At 47.3% G+C, this 24,828-nt stretch overlaps 1 protein-coding gene across 3 annotated transcripts; it reads left to right on the top strand.

The window, feature by feature from the left end:
• Positions 1-212: 212 nt before the first annotated feature.
• LOC148532540 (uncharacterized) lies at positions 213-24,524 on the top strand. 3 transcript variants are annotated; one of them, XR_015877712.1, is made up of 9 exons: positions 213-316; positions 6,147-6,221; positions 7,612-7,935; positions 12,671-12,859; positions 19,347-19,447; positions 20,267-20,362; positions 22,478-22,601; positions 23,006-23,061; positions 23,867-24,524. XR_015877712.1 is itself a non-coding variant. In XM_088467710.1 (8 exons), exons 2-7 carry the CDS (start codon positions 6,173-6,175, stop codon positions 22,565-22,567), a joined length of 849 nt encoding a protein of 282 aa, XP_088323836.1. In that variant the 5' UTR covers positions 213-316; positions 6,151-6,172; the 3' UTR covers positions 22,568-22,601; positions 23,867-24,524. The 3 variants fall into 3 exon arrangements, 2 of the variants coding, with proteins under 2 accessions (XP_088323836.1, XP_088323835.1); XM_088467710.1 differs by lacking the exon at positions 23,006-23,061 and having other exon boundaries at positions 6,151-6,221; XM_088467709.1 differs by lacking the exon at positions 23,006-23,061.
• Positions 24,525-24,828: the final 304 nt, after the last annotated feature.

Genomic DNA, 24,828 nt, shown 5'->3' with positions numbered 1-24,828 from the left:
ATCATTTGCTTTTGCTGAAGTGTGGGAGTTGTGGGAGTAATATGTTGGCAGTGACTAGAATTGTCTATGGAGTGTGTATAATCTGTAATACATGGGAGGAAGTTCTCATGGGGGTCCCTGATTACTTTGTTGTTGCAAACACAGGAGGGTACTTCCGTACATATTACTATATATCCCTCCCTTGTGCTCTGCGCTCCGCCCTGAGCAATGCACTAAGATAAAACCGAAACTAAATATATGAATGCTGTCATCAAGGCTTCCGCCCCCTAATTACTCCCGGACAGGACAGACAGAAGGACAGAACAGACTAATAAAGGTGAGTGTTACCCCCCCTTCCCCCACTCTATAGTATAAGGAGCGAACTCCGGACAGTCGCTGGCTGTGTGTAACTCCCCCGGCGGCGCACACCCTAATAACTGCCTGCGCCCTTGCTGGCACTGCCACCCTGGTATACTTCCCCTTCAGGGCTAGGAACTGATCCTCTGGCACTGCCACCCTGGTATACTTCCCCTTCAGGGCTAGGAACTGATCCTCTGGCACTGCCACCCTGGTATACTTCCCCTTCAGGGCTAGGAACTGATCCTCTGGCACTGCCACCCTGGTATACTTCCCCTTCAGGGCTAGGAACTGATCCTCTGGCAGTGTTGGGGACGATTGCATGAGGCTGCTAATAATAATCGGTGTGTGGGGACTGAGTCAGCGCCTCTGTAACCCCCCAGGGACAGTGGGGGAAATCATGTATCAAAGCTTGGAGAGAGGTAAAGTATCAGCTCCTAACTGTCATGTTACAGGCTGTGTTTGAAAAATGACAGGAGCCGATTGTTTGGTACTTTATCTCTCTCCAAGACTTAGGACCTCGTTCAGAGTCGATCGCTTGCTGCAAGCGATCGCTCTGAATGAGGGCGACCGCTTAATTTTTTAAGTGCCGTCTCCTGGTCGATCGCTAGGCTGTGGGTTACCACCCACAGCTCTAGCGACCGACCAGGGTGATGGTCGCGATGGTCATCACCATCGCGACCATCGGGGCTTACGACCATTCCCTAAGGTTGGGTCTGGGCTCTCGTAAGCCCCAGGGAACTTCCTGCTCTGTTTGAGCAGGAAGTTCCCCAATGACATCATCAATGAAGTCAGTGGGGCCGCCCCCAAACGGCAGGCGTTCCGACTGGAACGCCTCCGTTTGGCCGGGCCTGCCCAGCAAACGGGGCGAGCTGTCGCTCAACGTCGACAGCTCGCCCCGTCTGCTACGAGACCCCTAGCGACGGAGCGCCCGTCGCTAGCCGGGTCTCGCGCATGCGCACGACACGACAGCAGAGCGATCACACGCCGGTCTAAAGACCCCACCTTTCCCTTCACAGCACACGTCATCTCCAGGAAGTGTATGCTTTATCAGTAACATCGAGAGCCATCGGAGCTGCTCGCAGCCCTTGAAGCAGACCCTACCCTTCCGCAAGCACGGCGATCGCTGCAGGCTGAAATACAACCAGGTGACGTGTGCCGTTAGAACACACTGACATGCCTGCGTTCGCACATCCACTCCCCCGTTTTCAAACACCAGCCCCTGTCACCACCCACAAACGGCACTTTCTGTCACTCAAAGAAGCGGCCAGTCTGTGTGCTTCGAACGATCGCTTCCCGATCGCTATGACTGGCTCGCGCACGCACACTGCAATGCATGCGCAGAAAGGTAAAATCGTCCGGCTACGAACGAACGCAGCCTAGCGACCGGGTCTGAATCGGGCCCAGTGCCGTTTACATCCCAATCTAACTCTGTGTCCACTAGATTGGATGACATGTATAAAATATACTTAATAAAACACAAATTGGGGTATTCAATATGGAGCGAAAACTCCGTTTCTGCGATGTTTTCGCTTGGATGACGTCATTTTCGCTGTTTTTACTTTTACACTGTATTCAATTTGGAAACTTTTCGCCGGTGCTGAATTGGGGTTTTTGGGTGCAACATTTCGGAAACCACCCTGCAACCTTCAGACAGTCCCCAAAGATAAACTGTGTCAAAAAAAGAAAAAAAAAGAAAAATGAAGGGCACCCCAAAAATTTACTTTGAAAAAGGGGGCAAAAGAAAAAAAGGTGGGCTACAAACTTAAACAATAGCGAACTTTACTCTGGGGGGGTCCCCAAGTATACCCCAAGTGTTTTTTTGCAGGAGTTTGCGGCAGGTGGGTTTTTCAAGATTTTTTTAAGACACTTTAGCAACTTTAAAATATGCTGAACCCCATTTTCAAGTACCCCAAATTTGATGCCCATAGTTGTTTTGCCAAAAAAAAACTTCTAAAAGCACCTCATTCAAAGCTGCATTTAAGCACCTGCCTACGTGGATTACTGCGGAGACCAGCGCCAGGATATAGGTGAGTATGATTTTTATATTTGCAGAGCCATATTTTTGGGAAATCCTACTGGAGAAGGGGACAGATTCATCTGGCATAGGTACCGTAAGTATGTGTCAATGGGTAGGTGTGTGTAATAAAGTTATACTGTCACGGTGTGTGTGTTTTGTCTTTTTTAACTATTTATTTTACAGTGAAATTAAAGTGCCGCATGTCTTCTGGCACTTGTAGTTCCACAAATGCAAAATGGCAGGCATGCTGGCACTTGTAGTTCCACTGTAAAGTACAATAGTGTTACATTATTTGGCCCCCCTATTAACCCCATACCCACCGCTCCAGGGGTATGGGGATGTGCCCCAGGCTTCAGCGTAAGCCTGTGGTGCTCGGGAGAGTGGGGACCCTTTTTTTGGGGGTCCCCAACTCCCCCGAGATCACCGGCTTGCGCTGACCAACTTGGGGTGTAATGCTTTGGACCTGGAGCCCCGGTGATTGGGTCTTCAGGATGTGGCATTACACCCCGGTCGGTTGGGTCTGGTGCTGGTCTTAAATATAGGGGGTACCTCAAGTCTTTTTTGCCCCCTATATTTAAAACCAGCACTAGTCCCTGCAGCCTGGTGTTGATTTCTAAAATACAGTGGAACCCTACACATTTTGGGCCCTGTATTTTTAGAAACCACCACTGGCTAGCAAGCCTGGGGCTGGTTTGGCTTTTGGGGGGGGGGGGACCTTATGTAATTTTTTTTTTTTTCATTTTTACAACTTTTTTTAACAGGTTACAAAAAATGGGAATTTTCGGGAAATATTCTAGGGACCCCCCTACAGATGTGTAGACATGGGGGATCACTATGGGTACCCCCATTTTTAACTACTGAAGGAAGTCGGGATTTCTAATAGCCGCAGCAGAAAAAAAGCTATTTAAAAACCCCACTTTCTTTTGCAGGCAAAAACAGGGGTACCCATGGTGATCCCCCATGTCTGGACATCCCAGGCATATTTCCCGAAAATTCCATTTTTTTTCCTAAATGGGGTCAAGGGTCATTTTAAAAAACAGGGATAATTTTTAAATTAACTATAGCAAGTGAACTAAAGTTTAGATTTGGGGTTTAGGGTTGCAGGCTTATAAAAAATAGCCTGTACTTTTGTGAATGTCCCCTTAAAACGAAATGTTCCAAAAAAAAAAAAATCGGGACACCACAAAACAAAAAAATAATAATTTTGGGGTGACAAAAAAACCCCGAAATTAATACTGGTTGGGTCCCCAAGTATGTGGCAGGTGTTTTTTTTTTTGTTGCGCAGAGTAGCGGCAGGTGTATTTTTGCTGAATTTATAAAATTACCTTTAGGGACTTAAAAATATGCTAGTACCCATTTTCAAGTACCCCAAATTTTATGTGAATACTTTTAAAAACGAAAAAAAAAAGCGAAGTGCTCTTCTGCATCACGTCTTCAATGTCGGGAAAAAACACCTGCCGCGGCTATTTAGAAACCCTGACTTTCTTCTGCAGACAAAAACGTGGTACCCATAGTGATCCCCGAGGTCTGGACATCTTTAGGGGGTCCTATAATTATTTCCAAAAAATTCCCTTTTTTTTTTCGCCAATCCAAGTATCGCCGGCTGCCGTTTTCGCCGATTTCATATTGAATACGGGGATAAGCGGGGGCGCGCGCGATACTTTTCGCCGGCAAAAGCTCTGATGTGCGGTGAAATTATCGACGGCGAGGTTAACGCTTCATATTGAATAACCCTCAAGGTGTCATGGTGCTGGTTATTCCCAGGGAAGAATCACTTGGCTAGAGAAGGTATTAGAGGGGTCACTACCAGCCAGGCCGCTTAGTCCTCAGATGTGGGTCATGAGGACAAAAAGAAGGTAGATTTGTGATAGGTGAAGGAAGGGCGAATGTAGGATCATGAAGGAGAAATTGGATAAACATGAAAATAAACCTCTTAAGGTGCGTATCCACTAGCAGATAGAGGAACGACAATACGATTACAACATTGTAATCATACCGTCGCTCCCCATCCCCTGTAGTGCCTACACTGAACGATATGTCACTCAGTGCAGGCACCCTCCCTCATCCCCGAACATGGCCAATCTGTCATTACCGGCATGTTCAGACGATGATTGATGTCGAAAATGACCAGCGGGAGCGCGCATCGCTGGTTGTTTCCAAAATTAAACTGCCTGATTTGTGCACGATTAATGAGCGATTGAACGCCAAGAAGTGGATACACGGCATTACAGCACCAGCAGCTGTCTGTGTGTCTGTGAGTGACTGCTGCTTAGGGATGGCCATCGACGATTTGTGATCATCGATTGTTTATGGCCGATGTTGAATGTTTTCCCCATCGATGGGGAGAACCAGATGCTTTCCCTCCATCAATGGAAGAACATAACTGAATATTTTTTTATTTTTTTTTACAAGGTGCCGGGACTTGGAGTATAGCTCCGCCCCTGATACCCGTGAAGCCACGTCCCCCAGTTCTGATTGGCCCATGGGCCAGTCAGTCATAGAACTGGGATGACTATCGGTTGGTGAAGCCATTGATGGTCATCCATTTCATAGTTGGTTACCATCGATGGCAACGTTCTATTTAGTCATCGATGGTAACCAACCTGATGGCCATCCCTACTGCTGCTACAGGGCCAGGGCTACACACTGATTGGCTCTCACAGTCTCGAAACCGTTGAATAGTTGCAGTGCGATAGCAGGTGAAGTTGGAAACCCGGCGACCATTCAATGCTGGGCTTCAGATGTCCATCCCTACGCTTGAGTAGGGATAGAGTTGACCATCAGTGACCAATGGGTAGCTGTCCGCCATCGATGGCAGAGGGACAATTTTTATGAACATCTGCGCCCTCCCCCCCCAGTCCAATAGTTGAGGTTCAAGCATGTGCAGCACTTAGCCATCCCCAGCCAAACCATTGAATCTTTTCTATCAGTGATGAATACATCAACCATCGATAGTACAGCCTTCTATGGCTATCGCTAGGTAGGGATAGACATCAATATTCAATTTTCTACGCCATCGATTTTTATCTTCTGCTGGTAGTGGTTTCACCATTTGATGTGGCAGCTGCCGTTGTATGGTAGCAATAGTCATCCGATGTTAAAATACAACTGTTTAACATCGAGAACGGCCGCAGGTTGTGAATGCATATGTGATGCATGTATGTATATGAAAATAATAAAGCAAGGGCGCCTCCTAGTGCAATATAATAATATCACCACTGTGAGATAAAACATATAAAAGGGAAGGATTCGGTATGATACACCACCGGCCGCATGGTTCAAATCCCGGCAGCGCTAGCCCAACATGGAAGGAAATCCCGATCGTCTAGAAGGTAAGTACTTACTAACCTAACTCTACCCCCTAACCCTGCTTTAGGGTGGCTATCTCTAACCTCCCCCCCCCCCCCCAGTGCCTAACCCTAATCCCCCCTCTAAGTGCCTAAACCTAACCCCCCCTTTTCCCGCCGCCTAAACCTAAAACCTAAGGGGGGTGCCTAACCCTAACCCTCCCTCCCCCTAGCCTAACTCTAACCTCCCGGGGGGATGCCTAACCCTAAGTCCCCTAAACCTCGGCTCCCGGCATCCCTTCGATTGGGATGCATGCCGGGCGCCGGTCTCCCTGCGTAGGTTAGTTAACCCTTGCCGGGATTCTGTAGTCAGGACGCCGGCGGTCGGCATTGTGACCGCCGGCATCATAAACGAATACCATAAGGGAAGTGAAACTGGTCTTGTACCAAAATAAGTAAATAAAATTGTTTTTCTGAACTAACCAAGAATCTTTCTTTTCCAGTCAGCTGGTGCAAACAGTAGGAGAAGATGAATAATCTGTACTGCGGCATCATCATCATCGCTTGTCTTCAGACTTGTGAGTAACTCTATGCCACGTCATATCGCTGTACTGATCTACATCTATCTGTTCTTGTGGATTTAGTAATGGATATTATTATATATCTGTTCTACCTACATATTATATCCAAGACATCGCTGTTTAAATAGTGTGCGTGTGCGTGCGTGCGTGCGCACTACCTGGTATAGAAGCAGTGGCTCACAACTAGGGAAGTGAGTGGGAAATGTTAATTATTTTACCAGCTACTTCCCTGCAATGACAGGTGATATGATTGGCCGCCCGGCTGCCTGTCACAGACATGTCTCTATCAGTCCTCACCCCATGAGTACTTCTCACATTGGCAGGTGTGGGTGCGGGTGCTGCACTTACCGGTGCTGGTGGCTCTGCCCTCTCTGTGTGATGTAATGACGTCAGGCGCTTGGGGCAGGGGCGGCACACGGTGCAGTTGAGCCCCGTTACGGTACTGCTAACATCAAAGCGAAACAGGAGCTGCTATATATGTGCATAGCGGTTCCATAAGTGAAGAAATATTTACATTTGTCAAAGATAAATTTCCCCGCTTCTGCACATACTTCCGGTTTGGAAATGACACCAACAACAGGTTAAAGAGAATGGTTGTTATTAAATATATATATATATATATATATATATATTGGATTTATCATCTTACCTGTAACCTATACACTGTACATGTCAGTTGAAAGAGGACTCTGGGCCTGATTCAGACCCGCTCGCGAGCGCTATGCGCTCGCAAGCGGGTCGATGGTGGCCCAGTGCGCATGCGCACGACGGAGCCGGCTCCGTTCTGCGCATGCGCGAGACCCGGATAGCGATGGCCAAACCGTCTCTCCTGGTCTCGTACCGAAGGAGCGTGCTGTCGATGTTGAGTGACAGCACGCCCCGTTTGGTGGGTGGGCCGGGGGAGAGGCTGCCCAAACAGAGGTGTCTCGTCGCAAGCCCGATGGTCGCGATGGTCTTGACCATCGCAACCATCTTCCTGGCCGCTCGCTATAGCTGTGGGTGGTCACCCACAGCTATGCGAGTGGCTAGGAGGCCGTTCTAAAGAAAAAATAGCCCGGCCCTGATTCAGAGCGAGCGCTCTGCCAGAGCGTCCGGCTCTGAATCAGGGCCTCTGTGAGGTCATACAGTATGCTGCATTTATGGTACCTTCAGTCTCGCAGAATCTGGTTTGCAGTCCTTAAGGGCTTTCTTCTAAAATGGGCAAGTCCGGTCTCCAAAGGATGCGATTTGCAGTGCCTGCAGCGGCATGGAAATACCGTGTGCAAAGACAACTCGCTCCCTTTGCGGTTAATTTAATTGACCCTACAGATTGTATTATGGGCTATATGAGCAAACCTCCATGTTTCAATGTGACTTTGTATCAGTAATGATATATTTACATTGACAGGTATGGTATCGTATTCATCGTCTGATGACATCATACAGGTAAGTGCTACCGAGGGGGAGAGTGTAACCCTACCTGTATTATACAAAGGACAAGGGAAATATGAAATCTGGTGGATCAGACCTGGAGGGAATCACTTTGTTACAACAACACCAGATGGAGAGGTTGATATTCGGGATGATCGTTATACAGGAAGACTGCGCGGTTCTACTGATGGGTCACTAATCATATCTAATGTAACACCGGAAGACCAAGGACTCTACAGAGCGAGCGTACTCCCATCAGATGGGGAACCCTATGGTGTAATGTACAATCTCAGCATTTCAGGTGACTTATTATAATCAATATTCAAAATAAATTCTACATGAATGGAACACTCAGTATATTTTATACAATAATTGGACCCTGCGTGAGGACACAACACGCTCATATTAATGTGAGATAATCTTAACAACAGTCACAGTCTTGTGTATTCATACATTGACATCAATGTATTTAAACATAGCCGGAATTATGTATTCATGTTGGTTTGTAGGAAATAATTATGGCCCTCATTCAGAGCCACTCGCTAGCGGCAGTACGCTCGTTCCGAGCGATGTTCGCACATCTGCGCATGCGTACGGATCGTTATACGCATGCACGAACCAGTCAGTGCGGCCGAAAATCGTTTGTACGCTAAATAGCGAATGCCTGCTATTTTGAGTGACAGAATGAGGCGTATGTGGGTGGTAACAGGGGAAGGTGCTTGAAAACGGGGAGTGGAGATCAGAACGCAGGCGTGCTTAAAGGTCAAAACGGGCGTATTATGGGTGTGCATAATTAATACAGCAGCGTCATTGACCACGTCACTGGGTTATTTTATAGCCAGAACTGCTCGCAAAATTGTGGTAGCAAAAACCAACCACAAGAATAGCGAGCAGTTCATACGCTGTACGATGTACTCGATTAATCTAATAAATAGCGGACATGACGTATGGTGCTAGCGGCCAGGGGGCGTTTTGAACAAATAAACGAGCGTATGTTTTGCTCGCTCGTTCAGACTTAGAGGTGTGAACAGACTGCAATTTGCGAAGGAATCATTTGAATAGCCACCCCTTGTTTTTGAACGAACGACCGCAAATAGCGAACGGCTCTGAATCAGGCCCTATATTCATATGGAATAATACATCGTGCTTGATGACCCGCCCGGTGCGAGGGGTTATTGATAATACACACCCAAATTATTTTGTGTACACAGATCTATGAAGGAGTGATACTGTACAAACACTTATGCACTCACACATGCAATGAGGTGCAGAGTAGGATTACTGTACATCCACTGCCCAAAGGGGTATAAAGTAACACGTTCTTCATCCGGATTCTGACTGGTGGGATTCCGGTGGTGCTATTCTGCGCGCCAGTATCCCGGCCGCCGCGATCATATCTACATCCCCATTTTCCCTGCACACACAATCCACTAAGTACTGTGTAAGAGGGATGTAGAAAGCATGTCTGAGAGTTGTGTCCAGCTCCTATGACATAGGGAGAAGGCGACATCTAGGGCCCGATCACATGTAGACGTGGCCACAGCTGTGTCTGTTTGCAGTCGCATGTCTGCGGCTTTATTGCGATGCTGCTACAATGCCCTCTACTGGTGTAATGTGCAAGGACTGAGACGCCCACTTTCAGCGTCCAATCACGCTGTAATACCGCCTGGTGCGTCTGTCACCATCAGAACGTATCCTGTGACAGGTGCAGATTGAATATGGATGAAAACTAATTAACAGTAATAACCAACACAGACGCTGAGCTCTCTCTCATGTCATACAGGGGATCCCTGTCTATGAGATAGTTTGATCCGATTCCACAACATCCATGAATATTAATAAAGGAGTTTCCCTGGATGTGGTATGATATGTCGAGCCTTCCCCTGACAGTCAAAATTGCGACAGCATAATGTCGACCCAAGAATGTGTCCACATTTGTTACTTACTGCATTGTACCCGTGTCCACCACCCAGTAATGCCCATTTTGGGGTTTTAAGAAAATGAGGCTGTCGTCGCCCAGAAACAGCAGCAGACTGTCAATCACTGACCGCGTGTGGGATCGCAGACCGGTGGCATTCAACCATCAGGAATCAGCCCCACTCTACGGTGTTATTAAGCCCCTATATTTATTTTGTTATTGGACTTGCACGCCCTTTTGGTATAGATTTATATAGCTGTTTGCTTTTTTTTTATGTATGTATTACACTTACTTCACTTAGAGAATTGTGTTCAAAACAAGCCAAGGACCCGAACCATCCAGCTAAAATGTCCACTACTGCTTAAACTTTCACGCTAGGTGCCGTTATGGAGAAATGACGGCGCCATGCACTTAATGTGGACTGAATGTCATGATGTAATGCGTCCTTTTATAATACCTGTTGCATTTAGCTGTGGCACCGGAAAAGTGTTTTGTAACTGATAAGACTGGAGAAAGATAATTTTAAAATAACTAAAATGTTGGGAAATGTGTTCATGAGATATAATATATATATATAAGACTTTTTGCCCAGCGCTGCAGCATCGAAAGGGATATAAGATGCATCAAACTGACTAAAGAGGACAGTTATCCATAGCAACCAATCAGCTTCTATGATTTTATGGAATGTACTAGATAAATGATATCTGTAAGCTGGTTGGTTGCTATGGATAAATTGTAAATATTCCAGAAATTAACACAATTGACAGAGTGCTCTTGTTTGATCCAGTTTTGAAAGGCATAATTTTCTACATTTTAAAAGTGCATATAGGTACAACATGTGTGAACTAATCTGTAATTGGTGTAAAGAGGCCGAGAGCTGGTTTACCAACACGTGTGTATTAAAACTGGATAAAAATGGCTGATGGGACTCTAAAATGTATATACCATCTTCAACATTGTGTCGTGTGTATCATCTGGTTTTTTTAAGATCATAGTCCCAGTACCCTCAATTAGGATTATTCTGCCTTTTTAAAGATTGGAGCTAATAAACATCGCCTTGCTTTAATACTTACATCTGCTTGTGTCCTGGACTAACAGTTAAGCACAAAACACTTGATTGTTCTCTGGATGTCCTGCGGTTTAACCCTGTGTCTCCAATCTCAAGCCCTCTGCCTGCTACCAAGCACAGCACTTAGTAAGTGGCCAGGGGGAAATTGGCCAACACCAGCCAGGAGTTGTTGTAGCATCGAGCTCACACCGACCCATAAATCAGCAGTTCCAGTTACCGTTGTAGGATACTGGTGAAATAGGCAATTCCAGGTGTCAGTATGTGAGCCTGTTGGAACCAGCAGTTCCAGGTGCCGGTGGAGCGGTGGTGGCAATGAGTTTCTTGCCCATAAAGCAGTCGAAAGAGTCAGTAACAGGTGTTTTTTTTTACCCAGAAGTGACAAGATAAGCCCAATCAGCTTGGTCATGAATAGAGTAACTTCCCCAAAATCTGTACCAGGTAATGGAGTAAATCCAACCAGTCACAGACTACTGTAATTCAGTTACCTGTGGATCATCCTCATTAAAACCAGGTGCTGATTTGTTACTTACCTGGGTCTGGCATTCAGGGCATCCACCACTGGTCATGTCCAATCTGCAGCATGTTGGAGTAGCCCTGAGCAGTAAGAGTAAGGCTCCTCGCTTCTGTTGATGCTCCTACAGTGGGAGTGCGCAGGAGCGGAGTATAGAGCAGTGGGGGGAAGGGAGAAAACATCAAGGATCGCCCAAACACCAGAATCCACTTAGGTTATTCCACCCAAAACCAATAATGATGCAGTCATTATGTCAGCATTTACAGTGCTGACAATCATAATGTTGACACCACAAAGTTATAATGTCAGCATTGTTGAAATGTTGACATTGAGCATGTCAGCATCTGTAGAATGTCAACATGTGAAATGACCAGCAGCGGATGGTTAGGGTTAGGCTATGGGAAGGGAGGAAAGGGCTTGGTACTAAGGGGTGGGTCAGACTACGGGTGGGTAGGTTAGGGTTAGGCATTAGGTGGAAGGTTAGGCTATGAGAAAGGGGTTAGGCACTATGGGGAGGGTTAGGCTGTGGGATGGTAGGTTAGGGTTAGTTACTAGGGGAAGAGTTAGACTACAGGAGGGGAGGTTAAGGTTAGGCACTAGGGGGAGGGTTAGGCTGCGGGAAAGGATGTTAAGGTTAGGCCAGTGATTCCCAACCTCGGTCCTCAAGGCACACCAACAGTCCTGGTTTTAGTGATACCCCTGCTTAAGCACAGATGGTTAAATCAAAATAACTGAGGTACTAATTAAGTCACCTGTGCTCAAGTATGGCTATCCTTAAAACCTGGACTGTTAGTGTGCCTTGAGGACCGTGGTTGGGAACCCCTGGGTTAGACACTAGGGGGAGGGTTAGGGTTTAGCAGTGGGAGGGAAGGTTAGGGTTTGGCACTAGGGAGGATTATGGTTTAGAGTTAGGCAGTAGAGGGAGGGTTAGGGTTGGGCTACTGGAGGGGAGGGTTAGGTTTAGACACTATGGGAAGGGTTAGGGTTAGGCTTCTTGAGGGGAGAGTTACGCTATAAGAGGGGAGGGTTAGGCACTATGGGAAGGGTTAGGCTACGAGATGGTTGGGTTAGGCTGTGTGAGGGGATGGTCAGGGTGAGACGTTAGCCGTACTTAACGCAGGAACTGCAGCAGGATCTGCTTGAAGTCTTCAGGACGTCACTGTGGACTTGGAATACACCACTGGAGCTGACGTACCAGGTAAGTCACCGCTAGACCACCAGGGCATTTTGTCTTCATTCTAATCATGTCAACATTTCATCAGTGTTGACATGATGAATGCTGACAAAATATACAGCACGCCACCAATATGTATATTACCTTCTGCGTTTTTCATGGTAATTAATCATTTACTAGTTACTTTACTCCACAGTAATAAAACATTCTCAGCAGTTTCTCTCATCCATTGCATGGAGACCAGCTTTGGTGAACAGCTACTTGGAAAGTGATTGATGATTTGATTAGCAGTGAATGGGATTATTAATATGTGCTGTGTTTCCCTTTTGTCATGCAGATAAAATTTCTGTTATTAACATTGTAGGTCGTAATGAGCACTACACTCAGGATCCCTGCAGTGTGTCCTGTATTATAGATGGATCAGATGTGACTCTCACCTGCGGCATAGCCAGCACTCACACTATAACTGAGCTGTATGACCCAGACTTCTGCACCTGTGTTACACCGGATGCAAACTGCAGCCACTGTGTCCTGGGGGAATCCTGCAGGACAGGTAATAATGAGGAGATGTCCTGGAGAAAGGAAACATCTGTGTTCCACGAAAGAGAGGAGAAGAGACAAGGTGTCGGAAGAGAGGAGGGGTCCCAGGAGAGAGGAGACGAGAGGAGGGGTCCTAGGAGAGAGAGAGGAGACAAGGTGGCAGGGTAGAGAGGAGGGGTCCTAGGAGAGAGAAGAGACAAGGTGGCAGGGCAGGAAGGAGGGGTCCAAGGAGAGGAGAAGAGACAAGGTGTCAGGGCAGAAGGAGGGGTCCTAGGAGAGAGGAGAGGAGACAAGGTGTTAGGGCAGAAGGAGGGGTCCTAGGAGAGAGGAGACAAGGTGGCAGGGCAGAAGGAGGGGTCCTAGGAGAGAGGAGAGGAGACAAGGTGTCAGGGCAGAGAGGAGGGGTCCTAGGAGAGAGGAGAGTAGACCAGGTGGCAGGGCAGAGAGGAGGGGGCCCAGGAGAGAGGAGAAGAGACAAGGTGGCAGCGTAGAGAGGAGGGGTCCCAGGAGAGAGGAGAAGAGACAAGGTGGCAGGGCAGAGAGGAGGGGTCCCAGGTGAGAGGAGAGCAGACCAGGTGGCAGGGCAGAGAGGAGGGGTCCCAGGAGAGAGGAGACAAGGTGGCAGGTCAGAGAGGAGGGTTCCCAGGAGAGAAGAGAGGAGACATGGTGGCAGGGTAGAGAGGAGGGGGCCCAGGAGAGAGGAGAAGAGACAAGGTGGCAGGGCAGAGAGGAGGGGGCCCAGGAGAGAGGAGAAGAGACAAGGTGGCAGGGCAGAGAGGAGGGGGCCCAGGAGAGGGGAGAAGAGACAAGGTGGCAGGGCAGAGAGGAGGGGTCCAAGGAGAGAGGAGAAGAGACAAGGTGGCAGGGCAGAGAGGAGGGGGCCCAGGAGAGAAGAGAGGAGACAAGGTGGCAGGGCAGAGAGGAGGGGGCCCAGGAGAGAGGAGAAGAGACAAGGTGGCAGCGTAGAGAGGAGGGGATCCAGGAGAGAGGAGAAGAGACAAGGTGGCAGGGCAGAGAGGAGAGGTCCCAGGAGAGAGGAGAAGAGACAAGGTGGCAGGGCAGAGAGGAGGGGTCCCAGGAGAGAGGAGAAGAGTCAAGGTGGCAGGGCAGAGAGGAGGGGTCCCGGGAGAGAGGAGTCAAGGTGGCAGGGCAGAGAGGAGGGGTCCCAGGAGAGAGGAGACAAGGTGGTAGGGGAGAGAGGAGGGGGCCCAGGAGAGAGGAGAAGAGACAAGGTGGCAGGGCAGAGAGGAGGGGTCCTAGAAGACAGAATGAGAAAATAAAATCCCACAACCCCTGCACAATAGGGAGGACAACATGGTGGAGGGAGGTATGAAAGGTTTGGATGGAACCCGCCACATCCCCCTGCACAATACCTAGCGACCCGTTGAATGATGTGTTCAAAGTAGTAGTTTTAAAATAATTTCCAGCACAGATCCTTTTCCTTGGTACATAAACAGATGAACCTTAGGGTCCACAGACCACATATCATTATTATATAAAATGTCAGGCAATCAACTGGGCAGCACTCTTCAATTTACTAATAATAAAATAAATTGAGATTTAGGACCTGATTCAGAGCCGCTCGCTAGATGCGATTGCTCGCCCCCAGCGTATGCAAATTCGGCTAAGTGACAGCATGGCAGGCATTCGCTCAGGAAGGCATAATCATGCCCGCTATGTCTTGGCGAGCTAGGTATGTAGAATCCATTTAGAGTGTCTTGAGATGCCCACTAGCGCACGTCATCTCCAGGAAGTGTCTGTTAACATTGGTACATTGTGGACCATCGGAAGCGATCGCAGCGCTTGTGTTAGACTCTACCCTACCGCAAGCACTGCGAGCAGTTCAGTGTAAAATACAACCAAGTGACGTGTACAGTGACGCACCTTGGCTAATTATGCACACCCACAAAACTCCGTTATGACGGCCTGACACGCCTGCGTTTGCAACACCACTCCCCCGTTCACAAGCACCTTCCACTGTCTGTATATGGGAGACTGTGCTGAGTAATGTGATATGTGACCCCTGTATAGCTGTGTGCTCCTGAGTCTGTATATGGGAGACTGTGCTGAGTAATGTGATATGTGACACCTGTATATCTGTGTGCTCCTGTGTCTGTATATAGGAGACTGTGCTGAGTAATGTGATAGGTGACATCTGTATATCTGTGTGCTCCTGAGGCTGTATATGGGAGACTGTGCTGAGTAATGTGATATGTGACACCTGTATATCTGTGTGCTCCTGAGTCTGTATATGGAGACTGCGCTGAGTAATGTGATATGTGACACCTGTATATCTGTGTGCTCCTGAGTCTGTATATGGGAGACTGTGCTGAGTAATGTGATATGTGACACCTGTATATCTGTGTGCTCCTGAGTCTGTATATAGGAGACTGTGCTGAGTAATGTGATATGTGACACCTGTATATCTGTGTGCTCCTGAGTCTGTATATGGGAGACTGCGCTGAGTAATGTGATATGTGACACCTGTATATCTGTGTACACCTGAGTCTGTATAAAGCAGACTGCGCTGAGTAATGTGATATGTGACACCTGTATATCTGTGTGCTCCTGAGTCTGTATATGGAGACTGCGCTGAGTAATGGGATATGTGACATCTGTATATCTGTGTGCTCCTGAGTCTGTATATAGGAGACTGCGCTGAGTAATGTGATATGTGACACCTGTATATCTGTGTGCTCCTGAGTCTGTATATGGGAGACTGTGCTGAGTAATGTGATATGTGACACCTGTATATCTGTGTGCTCCTGAGTCTGTATATAGGAGACTGCGCTGAGTAATGTGATGTGTGACACCTGTATATCTGTGTGCTCCTGAGTCTGTATATGGGAGACTGCGCTGAGTAATGTGATATGTGATACCTGTATATCTGTGTGCACCTGAGTCTGTATATGGGAGACTGCGCTGAGTAATATGATATGTGACACCTGTATACCTGTGTGCTCCTGAGTCTGTATATGGGAGACTGTGCTTAGTAATGTGACACCTGTATATATGTGTGCTCCTGAGTCTGTATATGGGAGACTGTGCTGAGTAATGTGATATGTGACACCTGTATATCTGTGTGCTCCTGAGTCTGTATATGGAGACTGCGCTGAGTAATGTGATATGTGACACCTGTATATCTGTGTGCTCCTGAGTCTGTGTATGGGAGACTGTGCTGAGTAATGTGATATGTGACACCTGTATATCTGTGTGCTCCTGAGTCTGTATATGGTAGACTGCGCTGAGTAATGTGATATGACACCTGTATATCTGTGTGCTCCTGAGTCTGTATATGGGAGACTGTGCTGAGTAATGTGATGTGTGACACCTGTATATCTGTGTGCTCCTGAGTCTGTATATAGGAGACTGCGCTGAGTAATGTGATATGTGACCCCTGTATATCTGTGTGCTCCTGAGTCTGTATATGGAGACTGCGCTGAGTAATGTGATATGTGACACCTGTATATATGTGTGCTCCTGAGTCTGTATATAGGAGACTGTGCTGAGTAATGTGATATGTGACACCTGTATATCTGTGTGCTCCTGAGTCTGTATATGGAGACTGCGCTGAGTAATGGGATATGTGACACCTGTATATCTGTGTGCTCCTGAGTCTGTATATGGAGACTGCGTAATGTGATATGTGACACCTGTATATCTGTGTGCTCCTGAGTCTGTATATGGAGACTGCGCTGAGTAATGGGATATGTGACACCTGTATATCTGTGTGCTCCTGAGTCTGTATATGGGAGACTGTGCTGAGTAATGTGACACCTGTATATCTGTGTGCTCCTGAGTCTGTATATAGGAGACTGTGCTGAGTAATGTGATATGTGACACCTGTATATCTGTGTGCTCCTGAGTCTGTATATGGAGACTGCGCTGAGTAATGGGATGTGACACCTGTATATCTGTGTGCTCCTGAGTCTGTATATGGGAGACTGCGCTGAGTAATGTGATATGTGACACCTGTATATCTGTGTGCTCCTGAGTCTGTATATAGGAGACTGCGCTGAGTAATGTGATATGTGACACCTGTATATCTGTGTGCTCCTGAGTCTGTATATGGGAGACTGTGCTGAGTAATGGGATGTGACACCTGTATACCTGTGTGCTCCTGAGTCTGTATATAGGAGACTGCGCTGAGTAATGTGATATGTGACACCTGTATATCTGTGTGCTCCTGAGTCTGTATATGGGAGACTGCGCTGAGTAATGTGATATGTGACACCTGTATATCTGTGTGCTCCTGAGTCTGTATATAGGAGACTGCGCTGAGTAATGTGATATGTGACACCTGTATATCTGTGTGCTCCTGAGTCTGTATATGGAGACTGCGCTGAGTAATGTGATATGTGACACCTGTATATATGTGTGCTCCTGAGTCTGTATATAGGAGACTGTGCTGAGTAATGTGATATGTGACACCTGTATATCTGTGTGCTCCTGAGTCTGTATATGGAGACTGCGCTGAGTAATGGGATGTGACACCTGTATACCTGTGTGCTCCTGAGTCTGTATATGGGAGACTGCGCTGAGTAATGGGATGTGACACCTGTATACCTGTGTGCTCCTGAGTCTGTATATGGGAGACTGCGCTGAGTAATGTGATATGTGACACCTGTATATCTGTGTGCTCCTGAGTCTGTATATGGAGACTGCGCTGAGTAATGGGATATGTGACACCTGTATATCTGTGTGCTCCTGAGTCTGTATATGGAGACTGTGCTGAGTAATGTGATATGTGACACCTGTATATCTGTGTGCTCCTGAGTCTGTATATAGGAGACTGTGCTGAGTAATGTGATATGTGATACCTGTATATCTGTGTGCTCCTGAGTCTGTATATGGGAGACTGTGCTGAGTAATGTGATATGTGACACCTGTATATCTGTGTGCTCCTGAGTCTGTATATGGGAGACTGTGCTGAGTAATGTGATATGTGACACCTGTAGATCTGTGTGCTCCTGAGTCTGTATATAGGAGACTGTGCTGAGTAATGTGATATGTGACACCTGTATATCTGTGTGCTCCTGAGTCTGTATATAGGAGACTGCGCTGAGTAATTTGACACCTGTATATCTGTGTGCTCCTGAGTCTGTATATAGGAGACTGCGCTGAGTAATGTGATATGTGACACCTGTATATCTGTGTGCTCCTGAGTCTGTATATGGGAGACTGTGCTGAGTAATGGGATGTGACACCTGTATACCTGTGTGCTCCTGAGTCTGTATATAGGAGACTGCGCTGAGTAATGTGATAGGTGACACCTGTATATCTGTGTGCTCCTGAGTCTGTATATGGGAGACTGTGCTGAGTATTGTGATATGTGACACCTGTATATCTGTGTGCTCCTGAGTCTGTATATGGGAGACTGTGCTGAGTAATGTGATATGACACCTGTATATCTGTGTGCTCCTGAGTCTGTATATGGGAGACTGCGCTGAGTAATGTGATGTGTGACACCTGTATATCTGTGTGCTCCTGAGTCTGTATATGGGAGACTACACTGAGTAATGTGATATGTGACACCTGTATATCTGTGTGCTCCTGAGTCTGTATATGGAGACTGCGCTGAGTAATGTGATGTGTGACACCTGTATATCTGTGTGCTCCTGAGTCTGTATATGGGAGACTGCGCTGAGTAATGTGATAGGTGACACCTGTATATCTGTGTGCTCCTGAGTCTGTATATAGGAGACTGCGCTGAGTAATGGGATGTGACACCTGTATATCTGTGTGCTCCTGAGTCTGTATATAGGAGACTGCTGAGTAATGTGATATGTGACACCTGTATATCTGTGTGCTCCTGAGTCTGTATATAGGAGACTGCGCTGAGTAATGTGATATGTGACACCTGTATATCTGTGTGCTCCTGAGTCTGTATATAGGAGACTGCGCTGAGTAATGTGATATGTGACACCTGTATATCTGTGTGCTCCTGAGTCTGTATATGGGAGACTGCGCTGAGTAATGTGATATGTGACACCTGTATATCTGTGTGCTCCTGAGTCTGTATATGGGAGACTGTGCTGAGTAATGTGATATGTGACACCTGTATATCTGTGTGCTCCTGTGTCTGTATATAGGAGGCTGCACTGATTAATGCATTTTCAGTGAAGATAGACACCCGACGCTAGTAGAGTTGCACAGACCGTTGCGGCTCACTCACGCCAGGCGAGTCGCGCTGCGTGACGTATTGAGTTTAGATGTACAGTATGAGGACACATCTGCCGATTGGAGTGAAATCACCCTCTTTAATTAACAAATTTGTGGGGACTACATTGTGGAACATTTGCAGCACAGGAGACACTTTGGTTATTATGGCTTATGTAGGGAGACCGGTGGAGTATTTCGGTTGGTCCGGCTGTACCTGTATGTGGTGTGCCTGAGAGGTAGATACGTTTATGTTTGTATCTGTGTTTTTTTTATTTTACATTCCTCTGCTGGGCTGTTGTTCATTGCAAATGTCTGTGTTCTGCATTCTCTTATATCAGGTGGTAATATAGACTGGATATCTCCTGTGGTACTTGTGCTGGTGATAGGTATACTGCTGGTGATAGTGATGGTGATGGTGCTGTATCGCAAACATCACAGGGTACGTATTATGTTATCACTGTTATTTCCAATGTCTCTCTATTTATATTAGTGTCAGTGCTTTTTATCTCTGTGAGCATGAGATAAAACCATTATATAATGCACAAGTGATGTATTATACATGTGGATAATAACGCTGGACCAGATATAATTAATGCACGCACTGTGCAGATATAAGCACTTGATTTGGCACCCAACATGGGGCATACTGACACCTCCACAGACTGTAAGAGCCCCTAGGTGTGCAGACAGGTGAGGGAGCGGAAGGGGTCACTGTGCAGAAGTCTGAGCACCTGGCTCTGAGTCTGATGCACCCGCAGCCACCGTTCCGTACAGCCGCCGCAGCCAGCTTACTAACTCTCACTTTAGTAAATATACCCTTAAGTCGCACACAGATATACAAGTGTCACATATCAAATTAATTAGCATAGTCATAGACACATTTTCGCCGCACAAAAGACATCCAGTGCTAGCAGAGTCTCATGGGACCAGGCTCGCCGAGAGGGGCTGTTTGGCGTGACTGCAGCAAAGATGTGCGAGGACACACCTGTGATATGCAGCAATACATAAACTCGCTTCCGCGCATGCGCGATATGCTAAAACTTGCTATTTGTGTGCAAGAAAGGAGATACAGCCACTGATGCACACACAGGGGATAGATGGAAGGAATTAGTAGGTCACTCGGAAAAAACGGGTGGTGCACTTTTAAATATTCACATGTGATATATAATGTAATCTAACTGTAATCGACAAAGGTTTTACACAAAGGGCTGAAAAAGTACATTCTCTAATACATAATGTACTTATTTCCTTTATGTAGCATAACAAGCGGTACATGGGGATGGGTGTCGCTGCCCTGTGCTACTTTGAAGAACCTACGAAGGAGAAGCGGCAAGGCCAGAATACAAGCTGCAAGGTAAGGAGGCTCTCAGTCAGTGACACTCTACATTTATCAGCCCCTATGGCTCTACAGTATTGTGGAACTACAAAACACAGAATGTCCTACCGGAGGGCAAGCTGGCATTTCTAGTTCCAAAATAGCTAAAGATCCGTAGGTGCACTGGTATACAGCTGAGCCATCCACGGAATACAGTTAAAGACAGACTGTCCTCATATACTTGGTACTTAAAACCACTTTACAAGATGGGCCACTATGGTGTGCTTGCCCCCACCCAAAATTTCCCAACTAGCCCCAGGGCCCATGTGTGATACCCTGGCTAACGCAAGGTACCACTTCAACTGATGGCATATTACAGGAGACCCACATGGAATGTGACTACATTTCCCAGTAGGCACTGGGAAAGAGGGGTCAGTACAAGAGACAGAAAGCTGAGAAGTACATACAAGCAAACAGTTAAGTGTACAGAGCGTAGCGGGGATGAGATGGTGATAGGCCCGAAACGGAGTTCCTGGGTGCTAGTGGGAATGGACGTGGAGGAGCTGTGAGTGACTGAGTTCCTCGGTCCTAGTGGGAATGGACGTGGAGGAGCTGTGAGTGACTGAGTTTCTGGGTGCTAGTGGGAATGGACGTGGAGGAGCTGTGAGTGACTGAGTTCCTGGGTGCTAGTGGGAATGGACGTGGAGGAGCTGTGAGTGACTGAGTTCCTGGGTGCTAGTGGGAATGGACGTGGAGGAGCTCTGAGTGACTGAGTTCCTGGGTGCTAGTGGGAATGGACATTGAGGAGCTGTGAGTGACGAGGTCCTGGGTGCTAGTGGGAATGGATGGGGAGGAGCTGTGAGTGACTGAGTTCCTGGGTGCTAGTGGGAATGGACGTGGAGGAGCTGTGAGTGACTGAGTTCCTGGGTGCTAGTGGGAATGGACATTGAGGAGCTGTGAGTGACGAGTTCCTGGATGCTAGTGGGAATGGATGGGGAGGAGCTGTGAGTGACTGAGTTCCTGGGTGCTAGTGGGAATGGACATTGAGGAGCTGTGAGTGACGAGGTCCTGGGTGCTAGTGGGAATGGATGGGGAGGAGCTGTGAGTGACTGAGTTCCTGGGTGCTAGTGGGAATGGACATTGAGGAGCTGTGAGTGACGAGGTCCTGGGTGCTAGTGGGAATGGACATTGAGGAGCTGTGAGTGACGAGGTCCTGGGTGCTAGTGGGAATGGATGGGGAGGAGCTGTGAGTGACTGAGTTCCTGGGTGCTAGTGGGAATGGATGGGGAGGAGCTGTGAGTGACTGAGCTAGAGAGCCGGGAAGTTCAGCGGCATTATACTGGGGAGCCCTTAATGCCCCAATCCAACAATGGTTACGTCTGCTCCTTTATGCTGATGCCACTACTAAGCCCTTCCCTGGTGTACAAGGTCCGGATGTGCAAGGGCTGAAACACCCACTGTCAGCATACAGTACGTAGACGCCACCATTGGTGCAATTTCTCTGTCTGAGTATGGCCTCCTATGTGCGCAGTTCTGCATCTTTGTACGCAACCACTTTCAGTGTTACGCCTGCAACACTCCCGTAGGACACAACATCTTCATGCGTCTCTTTAGCTCCCCCCATTACCTCCCAGTCACGGCACAGGAACGCCCCTTACATTTCTGCTGCCGTGCGTCTACATTTCTACTGTGACTCTGTACGCGTATAATTGGCAAGCATGTGCGATGTGACTCAGATGCACGCGCAGAGAAAAATACATTGTTGTTCTGTATCAAAAAATTTCCAGCCCAGTGTGTGGTAACGGTCACTCCTGCAGGTCCCCTAGGTAACGGTCACTCCTGCAGGTCCCCTAGGTAACAGTCACTCCTGCGGGTCCCCTAGGTAATGGTCACTCCTGCAGGTCCCCTAGGTAACGATCACTCCTGCAGGTCCCCTAGGTAACAGTCACTCCTGCAGGTCCCCTAGGTAACGATCACTCCTGCAGGTCCCCTAGGTAACGGTCTGCACAAATAACTGAGGAAAAGCAAATATTTTTTATTAGAGTGATGTTGGTGGTTTAAAAAAAAAAATCCTACTTTTTTTTTTACATCTACAAATACATTTAAAAAATGCTTGAAGCTAATATATTTCATACGTGATGTGTCCTGCTATAGGGAGATAATAGTGAAAAAATGAAGCTGTCCCAGCAATTATCCTCACAGCAGCCGGTAGAGTCGGGAAAGCCTGATCTAGCGCAAGTTTAGCTGGAGTCTGAGCCACTGCAGCATGTAAATGGGGGTAAGTGAGATTTGTCTTCTGTAATTACAGCAACTTCCCTAATTCCACTAAGAAGCTCATCCTATGGCCGCCTCTGCCCATAATGTCTCACACATGCCGTGTACAATGTAGAACAGTGGTTGGGGAACGGCTAAATTACCCCACATGGGGTAAAATTGAAATTCCTGGGGGTAATGGACGGACAGCCAGGCATGCATATGAATCATATAGTATAATATAGAATGATTCATATGCATGCACGGCTGTGCCGCAGGGAGGCTCTAAGCCGGACGCCTGCTGAGATGTTATTACCAGCGGGCACCCGGCTCCTTCCCTGCAGCGCCGCGTTAGCCGGAGGCTGGAGTTCTCTTCTGACCTCCAGCTTCCGCCTCTCTCCATGCGCACTCATGACGTCTCTCCCATAGTTCCGAGGAGCAGCCGGGCGGACAGGACGGTGGCGGATGCAGGAGCGGGGATTAAGGTAAGTGGGTTTTTTTGTACAAGCGGCACTACAGGGGCATTATATGGGGGCACTACTACAGGGGCATTATATGGGGGCACTACTACAGGGGCATTGTATAGGGGCACTACTACAGGGGCATTGTATAGGGGCACTACTACAGGGGCATTATATGGGGGCACTACTACAGAGGCATAACTATGGGGGCACTACTATATGATTTCCTTCTTTTCAAATCAAGTGGGTAACGTCGGCGTATCTAAATATATTTAGGGATAAAAGGTAAAAAAGTTCCCTGACCCCTGATGTAGAGGAACAACAGCAGTGCAGAGGAAACCAGGATGTCTTGGTTTATAGGAAAACTCCATCTTTCCAACTCTAAGAAAGGTGCACATTAAAGTTCTTAAGCGCCCTGGATATTTATTGTATTGTAGGACACACAACCCATAGATAGTATCAGCTTGTTACAGTATAATAAGATAGGGTAGGTGCTCCCTGTTGGGTCGGTTTTCCGTCTAATCATTCTTTTTCCCATTTACTCCTCTAAAAAAGACAAACCCCCCCCCGTAGTATAATTACATACACATTTTTGGAGTATTATTGGGAACTCTGCTGACCGTCCTTACTTGCCATCGCCTGGGGGCTGTATAAATCTCCCTGTTGGATAAAATGCCGTCTATCATAGTCCACTTTGAAAACCTGTCAGTCTGTAAATGTGCCCCTAGATGGCGATGTTTATCGCTCCTCTATAAGTAAGATCACTAATGTTTATAGTTCATAATATTACATTTTGTTTTGCATTACGTCTATATTTAATTTCTTTTAGGATGAAACCTCCTTCACCGCATGATACTTCCTACAGCTAAATGTAAAAATGTACCACTGTGACATGGGATGTGCACTCCTGAGGAAGAAGTTACACAATCTCTGCTACTACTGCAGTACTAAATTCCCAATATGGCATACAATAGAATAGAATCATGGGGTTAAATTTACTAAGATTCGATTTGGTCCCGATTTGCATTCTTGGGTGAAAACATCACTTTTTTGCAAATTGTGAATTTACTATCAGTAAAGTTGGGTGATTTGTGTTAGTTTTGCTGTTGAAAATCGGGTGGTTTAATGCCTCTAATTCATCTGTTTTTTGCAATTGAAATGATATCACTATCGCCTCTATTCGGAAATACTTTTCACTCTTTTGTGCCTAAATCGGGAATTTACCATTATTCGTTTTGCTCAATTCGGCCATTTTACACTCAAATCGGGGACTCAAAAGAAGTTTTAAATGCACCAACTCCAGAGCTGCGAGTTGCATTCCATCATACACAAATCAGTGAGATTTGTGTATGTCTATGAATGGCTACTGTGTTGTAAGGGTTAAGTTTTTTCCCCCCTATATTTAATATCAGCACTGGCCCTGCAGCCAGGTGCTGGTTCTTAAATTACGGTGGAACCCTACTCGTTTTGTTCTCCGTAATTTTAGGAACTAGGACTGGCTGACCAGTCCAAGGCTGGTTAGCCTTTTGGGGGTGGGGGAAGGAGGGGTGGGGAAGGGGGGAGGAGGGGAGGGGGAAGAGGGGGGGAGGGGAAGGGAAGAGGGGGAGGGGAAGGGGGTGGAGGAAGGGTGGAAGGGGAAGAGTGGGGGAGGGGAAGAGGGGGAAGGTGGGGGAGGAAGGGGGGAAGGGGAAGAGGGGGGGAGGGGGAAGGTGGGGGAGGAAGGGGGGGGGGGGACCCCACATCAATTTTTTTACATAAAAAAATAAACAAGCAGTCTACGCATATTTCACT

This window comes from Taudactylus pleione, unplaced genomic scaffold (assembly GCF_031769625.1).
Source record: "Taudactylus pleione unplaced genomic scaffold, aTauple2 ptg000073l, whole genome shotgun sequence".
Lineage (NCBI taxonomy): Eukaryota > Metazoa > Chordata > Amphibia > Anura > Myobatrachidae > Taudactylus > Taudactylus pleione.
This window is presented reverse-complemented; position numbering and strand designations above follow the sequence as displayed.

Excerpts from the sequence above, each read along its gene's own strand:
- LOC148532540 (XM_088467710.1), top strand. The coding sequence starts at position 6,173 with ATGAATAATCTGTACTGCGGCATCATCATCATCGCTTGTCTTCAGACT. Across the intron at positions 6,222-7,611 it reads CATCGCTTGTCTTCAGACTT|GTATGGTATCGTATTCATCG; the intron begins GTGAGTAACTCT and ends TTACATTGACAG. Across the intron at positions 20,363-22,477 it reads GCCAGAATACAAGCTGCAAG|GGAGATAATAGTGAAAAAAT; the intron begins GTAAGGAGGCTC and ends GTCCTGCTATAG.